At 37.4% G+C, this 27729-nt stretch overlaps 1 protein-coding gene across 1 annotated transcript; it reads right to left on the bottom strand.

Moving 5' to 3' along the window:
- Positions 1-123: 123 nt before the first annotated feature.
- Positions 124-27663, bottom strand: LOC131077161 (DNA-directed RNA polymerases II and IV subunit 5A). Its single transcript, XM_058014597.2, has 4 exons — positions 27213-27663; positions 26886-27065; positions 909-1022; positions 124-604 (listed from the first exon to the last, which is right to left on the bottom strand). The coding sequence occupies exons 1-4, from the start codon at positions 27408-27410 to the stop codon at positions 479-481; spliced, it is 618 nt and encodes a 205-aa protein (XP_057870580.1). The 5' UTR covers positions 27411-27663; the 3' UTR covers positions 124-478.
- Positions 27664-27729: the final 66 nt, after the last annotated feature.

Genomic DNA, 27729 nt, shown 5'->3' on the forward strand with positions numbered 1-27729 from the left:
CTTGTTACAAGTAGGTACAACTAGAAACTGTGGAAGGAAACTATTGTCTTTCAAATTATAAGAAAGGTAACCTATATGTAAATTGTGGTTGACCAGACAAAAAAGAATACAGATAACTAAAAATTGTGATCTACCTGAACCTGAAAACTTTTATCACTTGAATCCAGAATGGATGCATTTGCAGTAAGAAGTACTACTTATAAGCTACAGTCTTCAACAAAAATTATTTTTACCATTGTTAACTGGTAGAATACTCTGAAATGACTACAGAGTTTATTCTAAGTGAGCAATGCCAAACAGTGAAACAACTAAACACTTTGATTTCATCACTAAACGAAGCCAAAGTGTCTATATACAGAACGCCAACCACCAGTATTCTTCAACAGAGTTGACTTTAGCATGTTTACCAAACTCTAAAGAGGTTGTGGAAGTAATGCCAATCATTCAAAATGTTCACCCTTTGAATGTATGATTTAAGTCAAACAACATAACGATAAGTCACATATCTTCCAGCTGTTTCACTGGGCCGAATAATCTTCACAACTTGACCTCGCCGAAGCCCATAATACCGTGAAATAGGATCCGACTCTTGCATTCGTGGAAGCTGGTGTCAATTGTATTATCGAATAGCATTAGACCATTACAATTCAATCTTCATCTATTTAGATATATTACACATGAATTAGATGCTTGAATCCATAAAATAGGCTTAACAACCAAACTTCAGCTGTTAAACTACACAAGCAATATAACTGAGTGTGCGTTGTGTGTCTATGACATGCCATGCCCATTTCGTTGACAACAGAAAAAAATTAATAGTATGGACTCTGGGAAATTAAATTTCCAATTCCAAAAAATCTAATAAACTGTGACTTTAGGAATGCATTTAATACTAATAAAATACAGACCTGTGTTTCTTTTACAGTGTATCTTTCCAATAGTGTCTTTTTCTCTTCATTAGTCAATAGTTGGTGCTCTGGCACAAGAACATGTTCCTTTATGTTAACAAGTAGTTCTGCCTCCTGCACATGATAAAAAATCAACAAAATTATCTGCAAAAATAAGAAAAAGCAATAAGAACAATCCAGCCAGAGAATACAAGAGAAATTCTCTATATTATTGTTCACTAAACAAATTCTAACCATATTGACTAAAATGTCAAACAGCACATATATCCAAGAAAGGTACCCACTCATTATTTATCCACATCACATTGTCAAATTTTCTGTTCACAGTGGGCATAAAGGACCAAATAAGTTGTAGTTCAAATCACTGAAAAGGTTGTTAACATATGAATGCTTAAGTGCTTCTACATTGCTGAAAAGGTTGTTAAGCTGTGACCCTGTTAAAATCATTGAAAGGGCTCTTAACATAAATGATGAAGTGCTTCTGAATCACCAGAAAGGTTGTTAACCTCTGAACCTGTTAACCAAAAGACTATAAGTTGTTCAAATCGCTGAAAAGGTTAAGCTAAGTGCTTTAAAGGTTGTCACAATCTCCCTTCAGGTTGCTGATTTTTTCTCTGCATTTATGTTGTCATTGATTGGACAGAAATTGAAGGTGGTTCAAACGAAGAAAAGATCAAGTGCTTCTGAAAACAAAACCTTTAATCACTGCCCAATCAATGGCAACATGAATATAGAGAAAAAAAATTAATGAAGAAATTCAAGCTTGCCTTGAAATACTCTATCAAGAAAAGCTCAATCCAAGATGAATTAAAATTTAAGAATGAAATAAAGGTGTCTAAACTGGATCCTTGACGGTAAGCACAAAACATTTTGAAACGAAACATGATCTCCATTAATTTGACAGTATATAACTTGGACTTTTCAGGTTTAAATTTACCGGATTGGTATTAAAAGTACAGTTACCAGATAATTCTGATGTCTTGCCTACATTGAAAATTTTGGAGCAATTAGTTACTGGCAGTGCATATTTCTTCATTATATATATATAAATGTGTGTGCGTGTGATGCAATGCAGAGTTGAACGTATTATGCTTGAACTCCTTGCTGTTAGCTAATTGCTGTAAGAACAAAATCTTCAGGAACATGTTGGTGCAAAATTCTAAACCTATAAGAAAGAAGATTTATGACCACCCTCAAGATAGCAGTCATATGTCGTATCTTGTTTGCCTAGGTCAACTTCACGATTAGGCATGGTGAAGGGATCCTCATTGAGACATAATGTACTGAAGTTAAAAGCCTCTAACTGACCATGTCTTCACAGTACTTTGGCTAGTAGCAGAAATCTCCATTAATGGCAAATCAAATCATATATCAAAATGAAGCTGGATTACAATTATTTGTCAGATTAGTTAGATCCATCCATCAGATAGGGAAGAGAGCACCGTAGTCAAGAAGCACATGTTTAAGAGTATGAAATGCCAAACTGGCACCGTCTCAGACATATCCATCCATGTATATCTTTATGCATTTTCAGGTTCTATACTTCTTTTCAGGTTCAAAATATCCATGTGGTTCTACATCGATACCTGTGTTTTGATGTTTTCTGTTAAGGCAATTATATAGGCATAACCAAAAGTATATCATCTCCACCACCTAACAAAATGCATAGCAACATAGTTGGACTACTCGCCGAAAACTCGGCGAGTAGTTAAAAACTTGCGAGTTTTTCTTCAAGGCAAGTTTTTACGACTTTTACTCGCCGTAAAAACTAGCCAAGTTTTGGGGAAAAACTCACCGAGTTTTTGGCGAGTTCGGTGAGTTTCTATAAAAACTCGGCAACGCTAAAAAAAGAGGCCCAAATATGTCAAAAACTATTTTTGTTTTTTCAGTCAATTTCATTCTCTTCATATATATATATATATATACAGTGTTCCACGGGAGTTGGGGACGGGGGGACCAAGGGCCTAAGTTTGGGGACGGCCAGGGGGGGGGGGGAGGGTGGCGGGGTGGTGGTGCTGATATAGTTATACATATACATATAGTACTTGAAAAACTAGTTTTGAAAAGATGTATGATAGTATTATAGTATAAGAATTACATTTCAAATGAGACTAGGAAATTTGAAATACTAAATCTAAATACCAAGATTTCTAAGTTGTGTTGTTATATGGAGCATAATCAGACTCGGAGGTTAGATTTTCCCTACTTCTATCAACGCGGTTTCCCCCGATATTTTTCAACGGGGGTTTGGGGGTAGCGATACAGGGCGGAGTCAAGGGGCAGCGCCCCGCGAGGCCAAAAATACTTTTATTATTTTCTAAAGGCGTCGGGTGTTATTTTTCTATTGGCCCATGTCCAATTAGAGTCACCCCTTAACCCTCAAAAAACTTAAAAAGTCACTTTTTTTTTTACTTTTAATTTTAAACATTGCATATACATGGGGGTGAAAGGACGTCTGCACGTCTCTCAAAGGACAGGGAGACACCCAAACGTCTCCCAAGGAGACATGGAGGCGTCTCCATGTCTCTCTGGGAGATGCCCAGACGTCTCCACGTCTCCCTGGGAGACGCGGAGACGTCTCCGCATCCTGGCGGCGCTTGGGTGGCGGTGGCAGGGGACGTCGCGTCCCCGAGACATTTCTGACCGAGGGGGGCGCGCCCAAAAAGGGGGGAGGACACGTCCCCCGTGGAACAGTGTATATATATATATATATATATATATATATATATATATATAACATTTAAGTGTGACTGAACTTTAAGTTATATTTCATGTATATATTGGCAAGATGTTTGAGAGTGGTTTCAGATCTCTAGGAATTATAATGCAAATTTTAGGTTTTAGAAAATCTTTTAGTTTTTCAGACTTGTCAAATTTCAGTAATCAGTATGCTCCTATCAACATTCTCTCGCTCTCTCTATCTCACTCACTTTATCTGCCCCGAATTTTAGACCTATCTATCTCCCTATCACTCTTCCTCTATCCCCCTCTCTACCACTCTCCATCTCACTCTCCTCTCCCCCAAGATCTAGACCTATCTCTCTACCCCTCTCTTTCTCACCCTCAGACCCCGGCGAGGGGCGAGGGGTGCTACCCTCAACCTAATTTTAATTTGCAGATGCAAATTTTGGTGGCAAAGTCGGGGTGGAAATACCCCAAATCTCAAAAAATTTGCCCTCAAAATCTTATGTCAACCTTGTAGTTTATCCAGTTGTGAGTGCAATTGGAGCTTCTTTGAGACCATCGACACGAAGAAGAGGAGCAAGTTAGCTCAAAAACACCTCAATGACCTTGTCTTTGTGCAATATAATCTTCGATTGCACATAAGGAAGGTAGAGGAAGCACCCGCTAGTCCAATTGATTTAGATGATATAGATCCTTACAATGACTGGATATCACAGGAGTAGCGTCCATTGTTTATAGAGGATGACATCAATGATTTGGAGAGGTAGGCTACAGAGGAGGAGGGGGGTGGATTTGGTTTCACACTGGACGACATTGAGGAGGATGAGGAGGATAAGGAGTCATTGCCAATGCCAGGTGTACCTAGAGACAGAGCTACATCTAGGATGGAGGATGAGCCACAGCTTGAGCCAGTCATACCGAGTGAGGAGGCACAATAACGCCCACAACAGACTTCTAGGACTAGACCCTCTAGTTCTACCTCTCCCTTAGTTTTTACTAGAGTTGGGAAGAGGAAGATGTAATTGTATTGCTTTATTTACTTTTAGTTCTACAAAAACTATTTACTATTTTGCTTCCAGCCATCAACATTCCTCATGAGGATGCAATTTTGTACTCACTTTGCGTTTAAACATATCTAGACTAAGCTTGTTTTTTTGTTTTCTCATTTATTGACTCATGGGATGCATCTTCTCATTGAATTTTGCAAAAAAATGCATTTCTAATTAAATTTAAGCAATTTTTTAAGTTGTTGAGTTTTTGCTGAATATTGGCCAAGTTTTTTTTTCAGGCCTTGGCGAGTTTTTGCTAATAGCGAGTAGTTTAACTATGCATAGCAATACTTGCATGAATTTGTTTAGTATTGGAATGCATACATTGGTGTCATGCTACTCAGGGCTCAACACATCTTCTGTGACATTCTAAAAGCCACCACCATTAATTGTTCTTCAAACCATCTCTTTTTACAAATATAAACAGTCATTCATTGCAAAAACTATGTGATGTTTGGCGCTTTGTCATGCTTACTTGCACAACAAAAACTCCACAGTTTCTTGCCATTGTAGTAGACTCACAACTTCATTGCCATCATTGCAAACCTGTACTATTAACAAGTTTATTTCAATTATATTGGAGAAAATATATGGTTTTAGCACCATTTTGTAGCACCTCTTCCATTGAAAAGTTCTTTGCGTTTGTAATGGGGAATATCACATAATGACTACAAAGATAAATCCACTGCATTTTACTTTCATTTAAATATAGTTCTTGTAATACCCCTTCCCTAATCAGACACTTTTGACCTTGTTGACCATGGTTGACTTTTCAGTGGCTTACGTGGATGGTTGATACATTATGATTATGATGTTTTTATCTAGGTATTATGCTTTGAGTGTGATTTGGTGAATGTGATTATGCATTATTGCTTATTAAGACTTTCATTTAAACATAGTTCTTGTAATACCCCTTCCCTAATCAAACTCTTTTGACCTAGTTGACCATGGTTGACTTTTCAGTGGCTTACATGGATGGTTGATACATTATGATTATGATGTTTTTATCTAGGTATTATGCTTTGGAGTATGATTTGGTGAATGTGATTATGCATTATTGCTTATTAAGGAGTAGTTATTGATTATGCACTATTTCTTTAAATGAGTAGATGTTAATTCTGCTTATGCATTGTATAATATAAATGATGAAATGTTAATTTTATTCATGTGTTACTAATGATGGACTAACACATTTACTTCATGTGTGAGTTGCACTATGTATCTGTCTTCATGTTGGTGTGGAGTTTGTATCGGGTGCAAGGATATGATTTCCCGTCACTCACTTCAATGAGACATGGAAAGTCACGATTCTTCTTCACCGGTGTGGTTATCGTGTTTGTATATATATGTGTACGTGTGGTTCAGTGATGCAAGAATTGCAGGTACAAGACACCGACTCCACCTGGCTCCACAGGTTTGAGTGTACCTCATTGACCCGATGGAAGTGGAGGAGATAGTCTTAAGGCCCTAAATATCATCCCTAGCCTTGCTCAATTCTGAGCATTGTCAGTCATTTGTCAATCATGTCGGATCGCCAATCAGGCAACCTTTCCGACGTTGGTATGTGGGTCATGTCTTTATTTTGTTTAGTTGAGTTTTGTGTGCTATGCGTTTTGTGACTTTATTAATTATCTTCTAGTGTTAGTTAATGTGAAATTAATTATTAATACCTTACGGTTATTAATAATTAATGTGTATTGCTTTTATAAATTAAATTAAGAATAAAGTATTGTAGGCACCTTTTTATGGTTAAATAAATAAATCAATCATTCTTAGTTAATTAGTTAAATTGATTGTTTTATTTATTTCATTAGTGGAATTTTTATTGTCCCTTGTCCATTTGAAAAAATAAAAAAGTTATTAAGACTATTAAAAGAATAGATATCTTGACGGTTTTTTGTGAGGGAATTAATTTTTTAAATTAAAAAATTGAATGTTTTAAATTTGAGAAAGAAAGTCAATTTGAATTTTATAAAAAGTAGAATTTTTATTGTGCCCTAAAAGATGTTTTTGGTGAAAATTCTTTTATATTTGGAAAAATTTTCCAAAAGAGGGGTTCTTTTTCATTCTGGAAAAATTTTCCTCTAGTGGAATGGGGGTTTTGCTGGAAGTTTTGGTATTTTGGGAGGATTGGGAGCTCTCCTCCAATTTTTCTTCCAGGAAAGCAATGGAAGGTTGGATTATTAAACTTTTGTTTTGTTCATTTTGTTTACATATCTGAGAATGTGTGACTAAAATTGTTTTCTTTCTTCCCCTTTCCTATTGAAAGAATTCTTTGTTTAAGAAATTGGGTTATGGGGGTTGTTCCATAGATTTTTGGAAGCAAGGTAATGGGCTATGGAACATGGATGAATTGAGAATCTCTCTTTAAATTTGTTAGATGAATCATTGTTTTCAGATTTTGGGATGCACAGTATTGAATGCTTAAACATCCAATTTATTTATTAGTTTCTTTCATTATTTACCCTGGGTAGTGATTTTATCTTGCTATTTTATTTTTTTATCTAGACAGAGGATTTTAGTTGCTGTTCAGATTTCATTATATAAATTATCAAATTAAATTGTTGGTTTTGTTGTTTAGTGGGATTTGATTTTTAAAATGATTATCAGTTTTTAAACAGAAAAATAAATATAATTGTATTGTTATATATATATATATATATATATATATATATATATATATATATATATATATATATATATATATATATATATATATATATATATATATATATATATATATATATATATATATATATATGTGTGTGTGTGAAGTTTGGAATTTAGAAAGTATCAATTAAATGTTATATTGATTGGATATTTTTGTAATAAAGTTGGAAAATAAAAGTTCTTATTGGTAATCATGTATTAATTTCGTCAATATGACTTCAGTTGGATAGATCTATATTTGAATTAAATAATGGCCTCTTTAGAGGGTGATTTGCTTTTATTCTGTAAAAGATTGCTTGGCATTTATTTTGCAAGTAAACACCGTTTTAAGTCATTTATTGGATTGAAAATTTAATGGCTTAATTTTATTTAAAGGGGAGATTTTCATGTGTGGGGGTGTGGATTTTCAAATCAAGTCATTGTGCAAGTCATTTGGGTGTATGTGGACTTAGACCCTTTTCATGCATTTTTTCTCTATTGTAAACTTCCTTATCATGGATAAATCAATTAATTGAAAGAGCTACAATTAGATAAAAATAGCTTTTAATTACATTCTTGAACTGTCCTTATTGTTCCTTAAAATGGATATATGTTTAGTGTGCAAGTGAATCCTTTTTGGATATTTACTCTGTTGGAGGATTTTGGGTGTTTGATTTGGAAAGATCAATTCTTGTGTTTATGTTGATATGTTATTGAATGTGAGATGATCGTGCAAGTTAATTGGTTGATTTTAGCTGTACTTGCTTTATTCCGGTTGTGGTCTTGTCTTGTGAATAGACCAGTTGTTCTTTTCACACCTCCAGTTGGTTTAACCTTGGTAGAAGGTTTGTATAACCAAGTTTGTTTCTTCAGTTTTGCTTGAACTCTTTGTATTTGGTTGGCTTTTGTGTGTTGCCTTGGAGTTCTTTGGAAGTTGTGTAGTGTCATAAGGAAGAGTGGCTTCTCAGTGGGGGTCGGGGTCCAAAGTGACTGCCAAGATAACCCCTTGGAAGTTTGAGTAATAAATGATAACCTAATTAATAAATTGGGGTTGGGTTTTAAAACATTAATCAAGATTAATTGTGCCCCGCTCATGGTTGAGTGCTCGTACAAACTCGGGATGCAGTGGGAAGGCTTGGAATGGCAAACCAACCACCTTGTCTTCACGAAAGGTTTGTTGGGTCCGCATGAATCATGGATGGATCGAGGGTTCGGAAGAGGCTACTAGGATAACCCAGGGGCCTATGGAGGCCTGCCAGGATAAGCCATACCAACTATGTGATGACACTCTTCGCTTATGTTCACTAGTGTGTAGTCTTGTGTTGGATTTTCTAGGAACATTCCTGTGGGAGTCATATTTGTATGCTTATGCCTTATGTGAGTACCCGATGTACATGTTAGACCATGTGATGCTTTATTGTGGTTTGCTTGAGGGCCTTATTACTATCTCCTAGCACGGAGGGGTGATCCCTTTTTGGGCCACATGGTCGGGTGGTAGTACCACTTTCCATCAGGTGTTTTGTCCATTCCTTCTTGCAAGGGATTAGCTTCGCAGTTGCTCCAGATGTATCTCTTGGATTTACTCCATTTCATGTACCCGTTGGATCCTCTTGTTCTTCTTGGATCATATTTGTATCTCTTGGACCTTATGTGGTCGGATGTATCATTTGTTCATGGCAAGTTGTAATTTGATGTAATCATTATGTATTTTTACGAGACTTGGTATTTTTAGTGCAGTGTAATATATGTTATCCTAGCAATGTAAAAGCAATGTATTATGATGAGATTTAGATGGTAGGATTTATATCTTTAATTAAAATCATTGATGTAATGTAATTGAATATATTATCATGAATGAAGCATAGAAATGTTAATGTTATCACATGCAAAGTATGAAACAATCATTGTTTAGTGTAATTAAGTTCCTAATGGATAAATATTATCTTAAGTGGATTAATTGACCTTAAGTAAGGATTAGTTTAATTAAGTAATCCACATTGGGAAACCCTTTAGGAGTTTAAGGTTAAGTCTTCTGCTTGTGCAATTTTCTTATGCAAACATTTATCTTAATACGTTTATATATTCAGTAATGTTTTAAAATATATATATATTTTACACTCTTTTCGAGTGTTTGTAGCTGAATCCTTTAGGGTTTCTTGGCGGGGCATTACAGTTCTTAATAAGAAATTTGGCAGCTCAATGTTATAAATATTGCTTCACAAAATTCCGTTGGTTCTTCCTTCACAGATTTCACTTTGATGGGGTATGAACTAATTTGAAAATTTGTATAGGCTTTAATTTAAAAATATTGATAAGCTTATCAGCTGCCACTCGTTATCTTTAGCCTTTTTCTCATAGGCATTTCAATTCACAAAATTTAAATGGTTCTTCACAGATTTCACTTTGATGGATATCAACTAATTTTAAAATACTAATGAGCTTATCGTTTGCCACTCATCGGCATCTTTAGGCCTTTTCTCATAGACAATGCAGGTTGTAGTTTATTTGTAGACCTCTGCTCGCTTACTCACCTCTATTGTCGGAGACTGGAACAATCCACATTTTAAATCACATAGTGGGCTAGTAACTTGGCAGTAAAAACACCCATTGTTCATGTGGAAGGTCCTGGGTTCATGTTCTTGATGGTCCATGGAAATTTACCATGGCGTCAAACCCATACTAGGACCTCAGACACAAAAATGTGGCTCGATGGAGGCATTGGAGTAGGAGATATCCACATTCTGAACCATATAGGAGACTAGTAGCTTGGGGGTAAGAGCAACCATTGTTCCCCTGGGAAGTCCTAGGACCAAGTGCTAGTTGATCCACAGAAAATTTAATGCTTGTGAAAAGAGTGCCCCTGGTAGAACATCATAGCTTTTCACTTTTTCTGGACATGAAATTTTCATTACCTATAATGGATTTTGTTTCTTTTGATGATTTTTGGCTCTTGCAGGTGTGTTTGTATTGAAAATAAAATGATGGCTAGCATGCAGTGGAACTCAACAGCAGCAGAGCCTCAGCTTCAGTTCCATTTCAAAAAAGAAAAAAGTTTATCTGGGTAAGTTAAAATCTGCATCTTCTCAAAACAAATAGTCATATAAGATTATAGATTTGCTTTAAACTATTATCAAAAGATATAGCTTCATTATAATATTTGTTTTATGGATCTACCTTGAATAACTTAGTGGCAACGAAAAGAGCCTCCACCTAGCTTGCTTGTAACTTTGTAACTCCTAAATCTCAGCCTGTCATCCTCTCAAAACATGTCTAGAGGCCCTAAATAACCTCCTAGTAATACCTATTAAGTCATCTAAGAAGAAAAACTTGGGAATTATGAATGGTTGAAGGAGTTTATTATTCCACCTATTCTTAATTATCTCCCAAATAGGTCAAATGTCTCTATCTACCCTATAGTGGCTTTGGATGGTGTACGGTTCCCTTCCATGAAGTAGTTAAAAATGATCCTTTTAGCCTATTTAATACCCGTAGGCTAATTTAGTTGTCCAATAAAGTTAAATTCCAGATGACTTTATCTTAATTAATTAATAAAGTGACTTAAGTGGTTTAAAAGGTAAATATAATAAAGTCACTTTATAAAAGTATTTCAATGATATATTTTGAGCGGTGAATTAAAAGAACCTTCAGGAATGTTGATGGGAAATTATAAAAGGAGAATTGAGAACTAATTGCTCATGCTTGATTTATTTTCTTTTGAGATGACTTGAAGCTTTCATGGAGAACAAACCATAGGATGAAAACCCTAAGAGAATTGGTTTCGGTAATGAGATATCTACCCTAGCTGATTGCAGGTGGAATCACACAGGTTTCGTGCAGGAGCATGAACAATTTTTCGAAGGATTGCAAGCAAACAAATAATTGTTGTTCTCCAATTTTGGATAAAAGATTATGATATTAATATTCCTGGATATCATTCATCATGAATGCTTACAAGTGAAGAGGGACACCAATTTGTGGAGTATTGCTGAATGTGATATTCATGTCTTGAGGGGCGTGATAGGGGCGTGATATTCATTATTTGCTGGGTGCTAACTCTAAACATTGCTGGGCATGAATATGGTCAATAGTTGGGTGCAACATTGGTGATTGCTGGGTGAGAGTTTGAATAGTGATTGGGTAGCTAAATACCTAGTGCTGGGTGTGGGGTTTGGTAGGGACCAGTGAAAAACCCTCTGATAGGGCATGAGAATTGAAAGTGAATAACAGTCCCATTGGAGGGCCATGGGAGTCATGGATACCTTTCTTTTGCTGGTGTAGACCTAAACTAAGTTCCAGACAAGCTGAAAGGAGGGCGTTAATGTCCATGTAGAGCAAGCACGAGTCCTACAAAAGAGCAAGCTGTTGTTGTGGGAGACTTGCAAAATTGCAATGACTATTAGTCAAGCGCACATAGAGGGAAGAAAGGAGCCTTGACTCATCCATTTCTTGAGGAGCATGCAGATGTGATTGGCACAACAAGGCCACGTGAATTTTCATTGATGTGCAACATCTCACACTGTATGGATTTGATTCCAAATTCTAGTTTGCCAGACAATAAATCACATAGAATTGGTCCTAACATGAGTTTTGGAATTGAACAAGCAGTTTGAATAACTATTAGAACAAGGTCTAATGCAGGAACGTCCAAGTCCTTGTACAGCACCTACAGTAATTAAAAAGGATGGAAAACAACATGTCCTCAAGCTCCTATGCAATCAACAAGATTACCATCAAATATAGGTTTCCATTGTAGTGCACAAACAACATGATGGATGGCCTAACCAGCAAACAATTACTTTTCCAAGATAGACCCCAAGACCGAATACCATCAAATAAAGATCCAAGAAGAAGATGAGTGGAAGAGTGCATTCAAAACAAAAGAAGGTTTTTATGAATGGTTTGTGATACCATTAGGGTTGAAGAATGCCCCAAGCACATTTATTGCATTGATGAACAAGGTTCTCAACAAGTTTTTGGTCATGTACCTCAATGATATTCTAGCATTTAGCAAGATGGAGAAGGGGCTTGCACACTTACAACAAGTGCTGCCATAAGTGAGAGAGAAAACATGCACATCAATCTAAGGAAAAGGAGCTTCATGAGGGCAGAGCTAACATACTTGGGATTTGTTATATCCAAGGTTACCGGAAATGATACTCTTCCTGCCCAGGTATGCATACCACCATACCTGGTACGGATATGGGTACGACACGGCTTGAATACTCTATCTGCTCGTTTCCAAAATAATGTCTAATTTAAGCTGCTCCTTGGTGCAGGGGCACCTCATCAACATTCAAATCATGGCTCTAAGGATGAAGGCTAGGATCATTGTAGTGTCTTAGTGTGTCTTGTGTTTTGCAAGTTTGTTTCATGTATTCAATAAACCCCACCATGTAAGCCCATGTCACCAATTAGGCAATTTGATAAGCCAATTGGAACAATGTGGTCAATAGGGGTAGTAGATGGTTTAGTTTTGTGTTTGATAGGTTTTTGACATGTTTTAGGAGTGTTTGGTTGATCCAAGTGTGTGGATCCCAACCTTAGCAAGTGTGACAACATTTTGTGCAAAATTGCAAAATTGCAACTTTTGAGTGCAAAAGTGCAACTTTTTGAAATGCGGTTGGGGGAAGCCTTTCAACGACTCCAACCTCCTCCAAATTCGGTTGGCAACCATTGGAGAGTTGTATAAACCTTGTGGACACGATTCCCAAGGGGGCTGATGTTGTGTTGTGAAGTTGTGAAGCAATTGAACACAAAAATACTAAAGTTTTCCTAGAAATTTATGTCTTTGCATTGATTGCACGTGCAAGTACGGATTTGATTGAAGCACACCATTCATGGATTAGGTAGAGGGGTGAAGTAGGCTTTGATTTGGTGATGGTCTGAGGCTTTGACTGTTTTTGTGTAGCGAGAAACCCTTATTTTTCTGACTGTAACCCAGGAAACCATGGTTTGACTAGGGTTTCGCCAAATAATGGCCATATCTTGCATCTCCTACCTCTAGAAGTTCTTTCCTTTGGTGGAATGCAAGATTGGTCAGTGTACATTAAGGTTTTCATGGGTTTTTGAAGGGAAGACTTGGTTGTGAGACGCTTGAAGTGAATCTAGGTAGGCATCTCCATGTGACTACCTTAAGCAAAATTAGGACAGTCATCCTAAAATCTGATAGCGGTGGATTCCAGGCATGTAACCCTAGAATTAGAAGTTATTCACCATCCCCCACATGCTCATAAAGTTGGTTTTGCAGTTGGGATACCGGTAAAAGGGGTTGCTTTGTAAATTAGGCCTAATCGCCCTAATTAGGTCTCTAGGCTTCTAAGGGGATCAGACCTTTAGGTTGCAGATCTTGCCAACCCATTTTGAGGATGAATGTAACTCCCAAAAGGGTATCTGGAATGGTGAGTAGTTTGTTAGAGTGTGTGGAAGATTTTGGAGTTAAAAGGCAAAATATCGGTATAGGAGGGCTACTAGCCTAAGGGGTAGGTTTCCAAAGGAGGTATAAGGAATTGATGCCTAAATCCAAAACCAATGCTTGGAATAGTTCTTAGATGTCATGTATAGGCCAAATTCAAAATCCCCAAGAGCGGGAGTCACCAGTAAGGCATGTTAGAGAAGTCGAAGCCTTTTACTCATCTTGAGTAGGTGTTAGGCTTGAGTAGTGGAGAGTAGTTATAAACCTTAAGATGTGGAGCCCTTTCTTGTAGGGTCGTTTTTAACATTTGAAGGGTCAAACCCTAACCTTTTGGACTTGTCCTTAGGTGTAAGAAGGCCTCTGCATCAAGTGGTATCAGGGCATAGGAGTGTTCTTTGGATAGAAGGAGAAGACAAGATGTCAGAAGAAGAGGGATCCCAAGATGTACCTTCAAGAATGACCAATGCTGAGTTGAATATCCTAGTGAAGAAGCAGATGGCAGAGAACAGAGCAGTCAGGGCTGAGAATCAGTCCTTGAGAAATGAGGTGGACCGGTTGAAGGACAAAGTGGAGAGGGGAGAGAGAGACTCTGGAGAAGAAGGGGACAAAGAGGAGATCCCTAGGCAGGAAGAACTAGAGGATCCTGGAGACCAGAGACCCCTGATGAGTGTCCTCAAGTCCATGGAAAGAAGAACAATGGATGTGAAGATGGATCTGCTAGTGTTTGCAGGCAAGATGGAGCCTGATACAGTGATGGAGTGGATAGACTCCTTGGACAATTTTTTTGAAAGTGAAGACATACCATAACACCAGAGGGTGAAGATGGCCCAATCCAAAATGAAAGGGGCTGCACTAACTTGGTGGACTCTCATCCAAGATGAGAGGGTGAAAGAGGGAAAGAGACGAGTGGCTACATGGAAGAAGATGATGGCTTTGGTGAAAGAAGCCTATGTCCCAATGGAATACAATGTCCAATTGCATAGGAGAAGACAGAACTTGAAACTGAAGGAGATGGATGTGAGTTCCTATACAAAGGAGTTCATGAAGTTGTGTGTGAGGACCAAGGTGAAAGAGAGTGAAGATGAGAAGGTGGCAAGGTACCTCAATTGGCACTCAAGGTGGAGGAGAAGTTGAAGAGAAGGCAGGAGTTGAAGAGATGGCAAGAACAAAATGGCAGAGGTAAAGGGAGACAGCAAAGAGGGGGAAGAGGCCCTTTCAAAGGTAGAGGAAATGGTTTTGGATACCAAGGTGACTCTAGCCAAGAAGGAAATAGAGGAGAGAGCAGTTACAACCAAGGAGGGGGCTACAATCCAAGAGGGAACTTTAGGGGTAGAAGACCACCCTCTAGAGGAAGATCCCAAGACAAAGGACCTCCTAGATGCTATAACTGCAACCAAGAAGGGCACATGGCCAATAGGTGTCCGGAGAAGGCTTTTAGCTCCATGGGAGAAAGGAGAAGCAATTTGGTGCAGGAATCTGATTGTCAAAGTGTGGTAAGTGCAAACACTTATCAAAGTGTTAATGCTCCTGATAGCCATGGCTATCCTGAAAGAGGAGAGGCTTTGATGATGAGGAGAGCAGTAACCACCATGAAGGTACCTGACAAGGAGCCTACACAAAGGAAATCTCTTTTCAAAACCACTTGCAAGGCAGGAGGAACGGTATGCAAGGTCTTGATAGACTCCGGATCCACTAAAAATTTTTGTATCACTTGAAATGGTCAAAAAGCTTAAACTTAGAAAGTTGTCTCATCCTTACCCCTACAAGGTCTCATGGCTCACCCATTAGCAAGCTATGGTAGAAGAGCAGGCTTGGGTGGAGTTTTAGATTGGATCATACAAGGATAGACTGCTATTTGATATAGCCAAAATGGATGCATGCCATCTCTTATTTGGGAGACCATGGCAGTATGACTTGAAAGCTCATCATGATGGGGTGAGAAACACCTATTAGATCACCAAGGATGGTAAGGTGATAGAACTCTTACCTCTGATAGAGGAAGAGATGGAATCAAAAGGGAAAGATGCCAATGTGTTGATGGTAGAAGGAAAAAAATTCATGAAGGAGATTGCAGAGAAAGGTGCAGTTTGCTATGCCCTCATGCCTAGTCCCAAGGTGACAAGGAAAGAGCAGTTTGCAGAAGAGAAAGGAGGACAGAAGCACATGGACCTTGCAGTCAGACAGTTGCTTGATAACCATCAAGGCATCATCTCAGATGGAATGCCAAGATCCCTACCACCGATGAGAGACATCAGTCATTGCATAGATCCGATCCCTGGATCTACTCTCCCAAACAAAGCAGCCTACAAACTCACTCCAGACCAGAATGCAGAAATGGCAAAGCAGATTGAAGAGTTGCTTGAATCAGGCCTAATTGGCTCTGTTGTCCTTGCACCCAAGAAAGAAGGCACTTGGAGGCTTTGCACAGACTCAAGGGCCATCAACAAGGAAACTATAAGGTATAGGTTCCCCATCCCTAGGATAGAGGATTTGCTTGATTGCTTGGGGAGTGCTAAGTATTTCACCAAAATGGATCTAAAAAGTGGATACCATCAGATTAAATTAAGGCCAAGGGATGAATGGAAAACAGCTTTTAAAACCAATGAGGGGTTATATGAGTGGAAAGTCGTGCCATTTGGGTTGTCCAATGCCCCTAGTACCTTTATGAGGTTGATGAATGAGGTCTTGGTGGAATTTATAGGCAAATTTGTCATAGTATACCTAGATGATATCTTGATCTTCATTCAAACAAGGGAAGAGCACCTCAAACACATAGATATGGTTCTCAAGAGGTTACATGAAGAGCAATTAATGATCAATTTGGATAAGTGTTTGTTCATGCAGGAGGAGATCATCTACTTGGGCTTTGTAATCTCACAAGGTGAGTTGAAAATGGGCCAAGAGAAGGTAAGTGCTATACTATCTTGGCCAACACCTAAGACTATGAATGATGTCCGGAGCTTCCATGCTTTAGCAACTTTTTATAGGAAGTTCATAAGAGGATTAAGTCATGTTTGTACACCCATGCTTGACACCATAAAGGGAGGACAAAAGTGCAGGTTCAGTTGGACTAAGGAGGCAGATGATTCATTTGAAACATTGAAGAAGAAGGTTGCAAAAGAACCAGTCCTTGCCCTACTAGATTTCAACAAGATATTTCAAGTGGAGTGTGATGCAAGCCACATGGCTATTGGGGCAGTGCTCAGTCAGGAAGGAAGGCCTATTGCTTTTTTCAATGAAAAGCTAAATGATGCCAAGAATAGATACTCATCTTATGACTTGGAGATGTATGCTTTGGTTCAATCTTCGATGGAAGTGGAGGCACTATTTACTGCCTAAAGAGTTCATAGTTTTTAGTGATAATCAGGCACTCAGTTTCATAAATAGCCAGGAGAAGCTAAACCACCGACACATGAAGTGGGTAGAGACCCTACAAGCCTTCACCTTCACCCTCAAACACAAGAATGGGGTCAAGAACAAAGTTGCAAATGCTTTGAGCGGGAGGGTCTTAATTGTCAACCAAATCAAGATGGAAAGTGTTGGCATTGACTCCTTGAAGAACATGTATGATGCTGATGAAGACTTTGGAGAGATCTACAAGGTATGTGAAACTTTTGGTGACTGGTACCCTGTTGAATTTTCTGAATTTCTGATACAAGATGGATTGCTATTCAAAGGTGGACAACTATGTATACCTAAGTGTTCAATGAGAATGAATATCATTAGGGAGAAACATTGTGGAGCAATGGCAGGTCATTTTGGTCTTGACAAGACCCTTGACCTTGTGAAAAGACATTACTACTGGCCTAAGTTGCAGGCAGATGTAAGAAAGTTTGTGGAGACATGTGTAATCTGTCAAAAAGCCAAGGGGAAATCCACCAATGCAGGCTTGTACCAACCCTTACCCATTCCTTCTAGGCCACGGGAGAGCATAAGCATGGATTTCATATTGGGTCTGCCTAGGACAAGGAGAGGATTTGACAGTGTCTTTGTAGTGGTGGGCAAATTTAGCAAAATGGCTCATTTCTTGCCATGTAAAACCTCTTGTGATGCTTCATATGTTGCAGACCTATTCTTCAAAGAAATAGTCCCGATACATGGATTGCCACAAAACATAGTTTCAAACAGGAATGTGAAGTTCATAGGCCACTTTTGGAGGACCCTTTGGAAGAAGTTGGGAACTAACCTAGCTTTCTCATCAACCTACCATCCTCAAATAGATGGCCAAACTGAAGTTGTCAATAGGTCATTGGGAAACCTATTAAGGTGTTTGACAAGGCAACACGGAGAAAAATGGGACAATATATTGTCACAGGCAGACTTCTCATACAATGACACTATCAATAGGAGCATAGGGAAGTCTCCTTTCCAAATTGTGTATGGCATCCACCCAAGGGGAGTATTGGAGTTAAGGGATTTGCCCAAGGAAAAGCCCATTGGGCAGATGGTGAAGCTTTTGCATCAGCCATCAAGGAGGTACATGACCAGGTGAAGTCTCATCTCCAACAGTCTGCAGTGAAGTACAAGGCTTGTGCTGATAAGAAAAAGAGGGATGTGCATTTTCGTGTTGGGGATTTGTTATGGGTACATTTGAAGAAGGAGAGACTCCCAAAGGGTAAGCACACCAAACTCATGCAGAGGAAGATTGGACCATGCCAGATTTTGATGAAATGTGAAAAAAATGCCTATGAAATCCAACTTCCTCCTAATCTTGGATTATCACCCATTTTTAATGTGTGTGATCATACACTTTTCAAAGGTAGTGACAATGAAGCGGAAGAATCAATGCAGGTTGCAGCAGACAATGACATTCCAAGGCATGAATCACCTAAGTTGAGCAAAGTGTTAGACACTAGAGTCACAAAGAAGACAAGGAACAAGGAGTACATTGAGTACTTGGTAGCTTGGCAGGACAAACCAGACTTTGAGGCAGTTTGGATGACAGATGAACAAATTTCCAACCATGGTGCAGACTTACAAACTCTGATCTCAAGTGGGCTTGAGATCTCTTCTCTCGGGGAGTATGGTGCAGGGGCACCTCATCAACATTCAAATCATGGCTCTAAGGATGAAGACTAGGATCATTGTAGTGTCTTAGTGTGTCTTGTGTTTTGCAAGTTTGTTTCATGTATTCAATAAACCCCACCATGTAAGCCCATGTCACCAATTAGGCAATTTGATAAGCCAATTGGGACAATGTGGTCAATAGGGGTAGTAGATCGTTTAGTTTTGTGTTTGATAGGTTTTTGACATGTTTTAGGAGTGTTTGGTTGATCCAAGTGTGTGGATCCCAACCTTAGCAAGTGTGACAACATTTTGTGCAAAATTGTAAAATTGCAACTTTTGGAAAATGCAACTTTTGAGTGCAAAAGTGCAACTTTTTGAAATGCGGTTGGAGGAAGCCTTTCAACGGCTCTAACCTCCTCCAAATTCAGTTGGCAACCGTTGGAGAGTTGTATAAACCTTGTGGACACGATTCCCAAGGGGGCTGATGTTGTGTTGTAAAGTTGTGAAGCAATTGAACACAAAAATACTAAAGTTTTCCTAGAAATTTATGTCTTTGCATTGATTGCACGTGCAAGTACGGATTTGATTGAAGCACACCATTCATGGATTAGGTAGAGGGGTGAAGTAGGCTTTGATTTGGTGGTGGTCTGAGGCTTTGATTGTTTCTATGTAGCAAGAAACCCTTATTTTTCTGACTGTAACCCGGGAAACCAGGGTTTGACTAGGGTTTCGCCAAATAATGGCCATATCTTGCATCTCCTACCTCTAGAAGTTCTTTCCTTTGGTGGAATGCAAGATTGATCAATGTACATTAAGGTTTTCATGGGTTTTTGCAAGGAAGACTTGGTTGTGAGGCGCTTGAAGTGAATCTAGGTAGGCATCTCCATGTGACTACCTTCAGCAAAATTAGGACAGTCATCCTAAAATCTAATAGCGGTGGATTCCAACCGTGTAACCCTGGAATTAAAAGTTATTCACCATCCCCCACATGCTCATAAAGTTGGTTTTGCAGTTGGGATACCGGTAAAGGGGGTTGCTTTGTAAATTAGGCCTAATCGCCCTAATTAGGTCTCTAGGCTTCTAAGGGGATCAAACCTTTAAGTTGCAGATCTTGCCAACCCATTTTGGGGATGAATGTAACTCCCAAAAGGGTATCTAGAATGGTGAGTAGTTTGTCAGAGTGTATGGAAGATTTTGGAGTTAAAGGCAAAATATCAGTATAGGAGGGCTACTAGCCTAAGGGGTAGGTTTCCAAAGGAGGTATAAGGAATTGATGCCTAAATCCAAAACCAATGGTTGGAATAGTTCTTAGATGTCATGTATAGGCCAAATTCAAAATCCCTAAGAGTAGGAGTCACCGATAAGGCATGTTAGAGAAGTTGAAGCCTTTTACTCATCTTGAGTAGGTGTTAGGCTTGAGTAGTGGAGAGTAGTTCTAAACCTTAAGATGTGGAGCCCTTTCTTGTAGGGTCGTTTTTAACATTTGAAAGGTCAGACAGTAACCTTTTGGACTTGTCCTTAGGTGTAAGGAGGCCTCTGCATCACACCTGATTCGCCCAGATTTGGGTGTCCAAAAATTTTCACAAATCTCAGCTGTAAAATTCAAAATTTTGAACAAAAACTGATATTAAAAAAAATTATTGAAACCCTAGCTGTGATGATACCGATGGCATTCACAGTTATTAAGGGTGCATATCAATCTCCATGCCATCCCGAGATGCTGCGTTTAAAAATTTTCCCCATAAAAAATTAAAACTTTTGCCTGCAACATTTTTGTGATCCCTGATTTGCCTTTCAAATATGTGCTTGGTATTATGTTTTGTTTGTTTTATTTTTTAATAATATTTTATATTTTTATAATTATTTTTTATTTTAAATTAAACAATTTTAAAGATAGAACATTTTTGAAGTAAAACATATAAGCATATTTAATATATTTTTAATTTTAAACATCAGTCATTTTTTTATTTAAATATAAATTTATTTTTTTTACAATTATATTTAAAAAGATTATTTACATGTAAATATTCTATTTTTAGTTTTACAATTATACTTAAATAATTATTTTATTTTCAAAATACTTTTGTGTGTTTTGATGTTTTAAGGTTCATATTTTTTTATTGATATTTTATATTTTTATAAAAAAAAATTTAAATCATAAAATAAGATTTGGTTATATAATCGTAATTGTTTTACGATAGAATATTTCTTAAGTTAAAACATATAATTATATTTCATATAATTTTAAAAATCAATCTAGATTTTTATTTAACTATAAACATTTTTGAAATGTTGTGATTATATGTCTATAATATATATTGCTCCTAAAATATTGAAATCTTCTCCACTAACTTTTAAAAATGTGTTATATACTAAGTCACCAGGTTCGGCCGAATTTCATCCTTGAAGTTCGAAATTCGCCGAACTTCAAAAAAAAAAAAAAAATTCGTTAAAATTCGTCGAACTCCAAAAAAAAAAAAAAAATTTTTTTTAATAAATTTTTGGCCTTCTTCTTCTGTTAATATTTTTTAAACACATCTTCTTTTCTTTGATTAAAACCCATTAACCTGTTCTTTGTTTAGGATATTTATGTCTGTTAGAACCCTCAATTAGGATGAGAAAAAAAATGCTGAAGATGATAATTGATTACCCAATCAGTGAGGTATTCCAGTATTTGGTGATTCTGTTATTCTCATAAGATGAGATAAAGATGTTACTTACAATAAACCTTATTAGCAATTCATATGGAACCATCCCCCATATGAAAGATTGGTTGTTTTATAGAATATATCTGGCATATTTATACATATGGCGAACTTAATTCGAATTTTATACATTTCGAATTTTTCCCTCATCGAACTTCATTCGAATTTCAAAGTTGTCGAACTTCGAATTCGAATTCGAACCTGGTGACTTAGGTTATATATATATGTGTATGTGTATTTTATGAATGTTGTATCCTGTCGTATCCATAAAAGAGGTCTTGAATAATGGTCATATCTATGTCCATGTCCATGCAACTTTAGTTATATCTAAAGGAGGCCTGTGTATGGATCCCACGAGTATTTGTGCAATTGGCTAGAACCCAGAAGTGCAACAAAGGCCAAAAGTTTCCATAGTTTGGCAAGCTTCTATTGGAAGTTTATAAAGAACTTTGGTGGATTTTCTGCACCCTTAACGCACTGCATGCGACAGGTCATGTTCAAGTAGGTAGTCATTGCTACCAGGAGCTTAGTACTCTTGAAGTAGAAGGTGACAAAAGAACTCATTCTAGTGCCCCCAATTCCCAAACATTGAAAAGGTGTTCTAAGCCAATTGCAATGCCAATGGAATGTCAATGTATTGAGTTAGGAGGGTATACTAATTAAGTATTTTAGCAAGAAATTAAACAAGGCTAGGCAGCAATCTTTTGTCTATGACCAAGAATGCCATGCCATAGTGTAGGCTTCCTACAAGAGGAGGCATTACTAGCTACCAAAGGAGTTTGTGTTGTACACAAACCACCAGGCACTAAAATTTATTAGCTATCAAGTAAAGCTCAATCAAATGCACATGAGGTAGGTAGAGTATCTAAAGGATTACTCAATTGTGTTGAAGCACCATGCAAGCAGAACCAATAAGTTTGAAGATGCCTTACACTATTGTCCAAAATGGCAAAACAACTAGTGGGCATGGAGATGATAATGGATTTGTATGCCACACATATTTTGCATATGTGTGTGAAGAATACTTTGCGCATGAGGTATAATTGTTCATGATGCAAAGATTGTGCAACTTGTTTAGTTCAATGAGAGACAACTTCATTAGATGGTCACACAATATGGACTCAAAGGATAGTTTGATGCAAATAACACAAAATCCATGTTGGAGGAGAGATATCACTCACCAAGTTTTCAAAGAGATGCACACAAATTTGTGGAAAAGTGCATGATTTGCCAAATAGCAAAGAAAGTGGCACAAAACACTAGGTTGCATAAGATATTTTGCACGCCAAATAGACCTTGTGAAGAACTATCCATGGATTTTGTTCCTGGATAGTCACACACACAAAAAGCTAACGACTCTATCTTCATTGTGGAGGACAAATTTTCTAATATGGTGCACTTTCTTCCTTGTCAAAAATCAAATGACGCATCCATGATAGCAAATCTGTTCTTTAAGAAGATAGTTTGGTTGCATGGGTTGCTACAAAGCATTACACTGAACCACAACACAATTCCTAGAATCCTAAGCCATTTATGGCACACCTTATTAAAGAAATTTGGCATACAACTCAAATATAGCTTTGCATATCATCAATAGATGAAAACAAACAGAGATTGTCAATCGAAGTCTTGGCAATCTACAACTTGGCAAACAAATCATTGGGGAAGAAGCCATTTCAAGTGATGTATAAGGCATCCCCACAATGAGTCACAAATTTGTTGGAAGTAGATGATGGCATGCTTGGAAGATAAGGATTGTACACAAAAATGGAGGTTCATGCATGATTCATGAAGCAACTAGGGGAGAGTAGTGCCATTCAAGGTGAGTAGTCATGGATATCTAAGAAAAAAGTGGCTCCCTAGATGAACCTACACCAAGTCAAAGCCCAAGAAATGATTATATGCTATGGTGCAGATTTTCTAAGAACCATATGAGAATGAATTGCTACAAGGATTGGATATTTTATCGATATTCAATTTATTTAATTTGTACTCCTTGTGTGCCTAAAGATTTAAAGAACATGCAGCCAACAGAAGTGCCTAATTGGAGAAAGGAGATAGAAGAAATATGACAAGAGGAAAATTCACAGACCTTGGACACATGCATAAGCAAGAAGACCTAATAGAGAGAGTAGAAGGAGTATCTTATTTGTTATCAGAGTAAAGGTCCTAAAAGAGACTAGTGGGTTTTGAATCTAAAAGTTGACTTGGGTGTCTTAATTAGTTGTCCACACAGTCCCAATTGTTGGCACTCAATTCAAAACATTTTATCACCAATGTCTAATGTAGAGGCATCCTTGGCTTGGTGTAATCTTGCATCTCCCAAAGATATGGGTTTGTAGTTCCCCACACACAAGCTTTAAGTTGTGCTTGCTCTTGTAGTAGTTCGTTGACCCACAAGCCTAGCTTGCATGTTCATGTTGTTTTGTTTGTTTGCAATTTTGGGTGTCCTGCGCACTGTATGCTCATTGGTGTAGCTTTGTTCAAGTCTTCATAGCCATTAGTCTAGCACATTTCTATTGAAGCACATCTCAATCTACACGGTTTTCGTTGCGTAGAACCCTACAATTGTTTCGCCTTGCCCTAGTGCTCAATTCCTAGCTCGTGCAACTCTATGCATTATGAATGCTATTCCACGCAGCCTACTTCTCACATATGCTCTAGAGAAAACAGTCGACATCAAATTGTAGAGGGTCAGTCACTTCACTAGAACACTTCTATTACACAACAGTGATTGGATTTTATATTAGTTTGTCAATTCTAGAATGTTTGAAGAAAAGTAAAGTTTGAATTTATTGGGAAACGGCCAATAGTCTCATTTACAAATGACACCCACACTGATTGGATTTCCCCTGAGCAAACATTAATGGTAATGACCTGCTTTGCTCTTCCATGTCAATGCAAATAGACTTTGGTGTCAATGCTATATTGTGTGATGTCTCAATCATTTATAGGGTTTGGCAAATCAATTCAATTCTTTTGGCATTGGCTAAATATTTGACAAGTAGAGTTCTAGGTAGAGCTTAAGATCGATTCAGTTGTAGGTGCAGAGTGTCCCTATGCATATTTATCTAAGGTATTTAGTATTGCAGGGTTTCACATACTAGTGGCTACTTTGTAATTCAGTCATTCTTTATATGATTAAATTCACCATTCATTAGTTGTTCATTTGGCCCACATTTAACCACTGCACCCACCATACAACATTTTCCTAACAATACACAATACACTCTTGCCTAAGATGATACTTTATTGTAATCATGACTAATGATTCTGATAGAGACGAGATCTTTTAGAGAGGACCTTATTTCCCCTAGAATGTGACACTATTCTGATTCATTAAGTATTTCCATACTGATTTGAAGTCTACAAAGAAATGTTGTCCATATCCTCAGTTTGGATCAGCATGCAATCCATTTTGTGTGAGCTATCAAAGGGATATGTGTTTTAAATATTGGGAGAAAAGAATGTGCATTTATGCTGCTACAGACTACAGGAAGAGGAGTGGCAAACTATAAATGGATTTGAATCAAGCTTGAAATGGACCAGCCACCCCTGAAATGTGTTACCTTGAAGGAAATGGGACTTGAATGAATAGAATCCATATGTCGTGAGAGCATCCCAATCAGATGCAAAGCTTGCCATGAGTATGCCAACTTGGCATGGAAATGCCCCCACTGAAAAACTAAAAATAAGCTAGAATGCCAAATGCTCAGAAGACAGATGACGAAGGATTACAGAAGTTGACAAAAAAAAAATTCAGTCAAGACAAACCAGAGAACAATGAGAAGGCAGCAAACAAAACATGTTGGTTTGAAAAAGATACAAAGATGACTTTATTATGGTTGATTGAAATTGGGATTTTTTTGCAGGCCCCCAAACCATAACTAGTATGAAGATCAAAAAATAAAAATGGTCTAAAACAGAAACTGGTATCCAAGATAAAATATGCTGGAGAGGTGATTGGAAACATACTATAAAGTGCAACAATACAAAAAAAATGGTTATAAAGATTAAAAAAATACTAATAGTTTCAAGTTGAAAAAGAAAATATCAAAATTGATACAAATAATAAAAGGAGAATTAAACCTGTTCAGACATCAGAATGAAGCGTTATATACAGGATAAAGAAAATTGATAAATGAACTAAAGACAGCATTGTCAAAAACAAACAAACAGCCTTAAATTATTAATTCTAAAGGGAAGCATTACAGGAAAACATCAAAATCAACAATATATCAACAGGTTTTGATGAGTTTTGACCTTTCTACGAGATGTCAGAATTGTATGTTGATAAAGTTCCCATTCATAGAGAATTTGAAAAGATCAAGGGCAACACATACGCAATAATGGAAAGCCGGTGACAAAGAATTCATACTCATCTAAAATAATTCAGAATATTTTTTTCCCATAATATTTTCAAGACAGAAGTGATTGTGGCAGGGGTTTGACAACAAAACATAGTTCCTACTTCCTTGTTTTCATAGTCAGAAAACAAACCATAACAATTAGACCTGTTTAATCAGTCATCCACCGTCAAAGGATGAGATATATGGTGGAAAAAGGAAATCTCATCAAGGATGAATATGTGAGAGAAGTTGGAAGATATTCCTCCTCCATTGAGAGACAACTATTATGAAATTTTAGTTTCTCTCTAGAGCTCTTGTATAAATGATAAGAGATCATATAGTTTGTGTCTTGAGCATAAGATATTCAGAATACGTCATAGTTCAAATTGCACATAATTGCAGTACAACTTGAGCATAGTTTTAGGAATGATTGTTCCATACACATGAGAAACGGTTTTAGTAGGACCACACGCAGTTTATCTATTGGTCACAAGCAGTAAAATTTAGTTACGAATGATACAGGTTTTAGTTTAATCAGGAGTCCACATACAAACGGAGGTTTGAGAGTTCAAACTCAGCAGTTCAGAGTTCAAATCCAGCACCAATATAATTTGATCATTCAAGTTTCGAGTTTGAAAGATAAAAATTTGAGATAGCCACATCCAGTTTTAGTTTCAATACAACATCACAGTTACCTAAAATATGTCAGTTTTATTCAATACATGAGCAGAAACACAGACAGTACCAGATATAATAAACACCACACCAGTTTCACTCCTACCAGTAGTACAGCAGATTGCAATTTAGCATCATCATCCCATTGGACCATAGTAGCAGATTCAGATGTACACCCTCTTTAAGCGTTTTAAGCATTCTTCGATATTTTAAAAGATGCATTTCTGAAACTCATACCCTATCGAGAGGGTATATCCTAAATACTAAATCCCTGTTCTAGTGAAAATATTAGAACTCTGAACACAGTTTAATTATGAAAGGTCGTAATCCATCAAAAACTAGCAGATATTTTGAACATTTCAAAGAAAACTAATATAACAAAAAAGTAATGCAGAAAAACATAAGGCCGAAAAAAAAGAAATTTTTATAAGCACCAAAAAACTGACCTGGAAAACCTCCAAGTGGAATTTGCCAGAAAATTCCTGAAGACTTTGTTTTGCAAAAGGAGTCAAGTTCTGCTGGACAACTAATATAGCCCGAAACACACTTTCAGACTTCATTCGCTCAACATAAGTTTTAATGGTCTTTACCCCTACCTTAGGTTCATCAGGGAAAAATACATATATCTGCAAAGGGAGGATGAGTCTTTCATATGTCAAAATCCCTTCAACCGAAAACCCATGTCACAACAAAACAGAGGAAAAAGAATGCTTGACGACGGAGCTCAACACCACTAATTAAAAAAAAACTGAGGATGGTAGTAATCCAATCACCTGATCACCAGGTTCGTTGCGCTTAGTTTTATTGATAACAAGATCATCTTTCTTGGGATCTTCCCCAAACTTATCAAGAAACTGTTCTTTGGACATGTTGATTTCCAATTCAGCCACAAGATAACTCCTGTCATGGAGCATCTGCAAAACAGTGCGCCGGATTCTGAAAAGCCTGTTAGTCTGTTCATTCATTGACATGGCTTCCTCCTCTCTTCACTCTCCAAACTTTCTGTGAGCGTAAAGGCTTCGTGAGCTAACGGAATTTTAGATTGCTCTGTCGAATGCTTCGAAACTTAAATGTGAACGAAAACCTAAATTTAAAATAAATGTTCTATCTCTGCGTGTAGCACAATACAGAGGTTTTGGTTTCCAAAAACCCTTAATCAGAATTTTATATTTCTTCTCACGGTAGGACTTGTTTTCCTCCGCTGTTTTCCGCCCACGCCGAATTTTCTACTACTGCAAGCTTTTAACGGCATTCCCTTATTTTTTTGAAGTATGGAAATATTAATTTAAA

Source organism: Cryptomeria japonica, chromosome 9, assembly GCF_030272615.1.
Source record: "Cryptomeria japonica chromosome 9, Sugi_1.0, whole genome shotgun sequence".
Classification (NCBI taxonomy): domain Eukaryota; kingdom Viridiplantae; phylum Streptophyta; class Pinopsida; order Cupressales; family Cupressaceae; genus Cryptomeria; species Cryptomeria japonica.

What these genes read in the sequence shown, in the direction of transcription:
- LOC131077161 (XM_058014597.2), bottom strand. Translation starts at nt 27,410, where the DNA reads ATGTCAATGAATGAACAGACTAACAGGCTTTTCAGAATCCGGCGCACT. An exon ending in GCAACGAACCTGGTGATCAG is followed by an intron (nt 27,066 to 27,212) that starts GTGATTGGATTA and finishes CTCCCTTTGCAG; the next exon opens with ATATATGTATTTTTCCCTGA. An exon ending in TCCACTTGGAGGTTTTCCAG is followed by an intron (nt 1,023 to 26,885) that starts GTCAGTTTTTTG and finishes TATCATGTGCAG; the next exon opens with GAGGCAGAACTACTTGTTAA.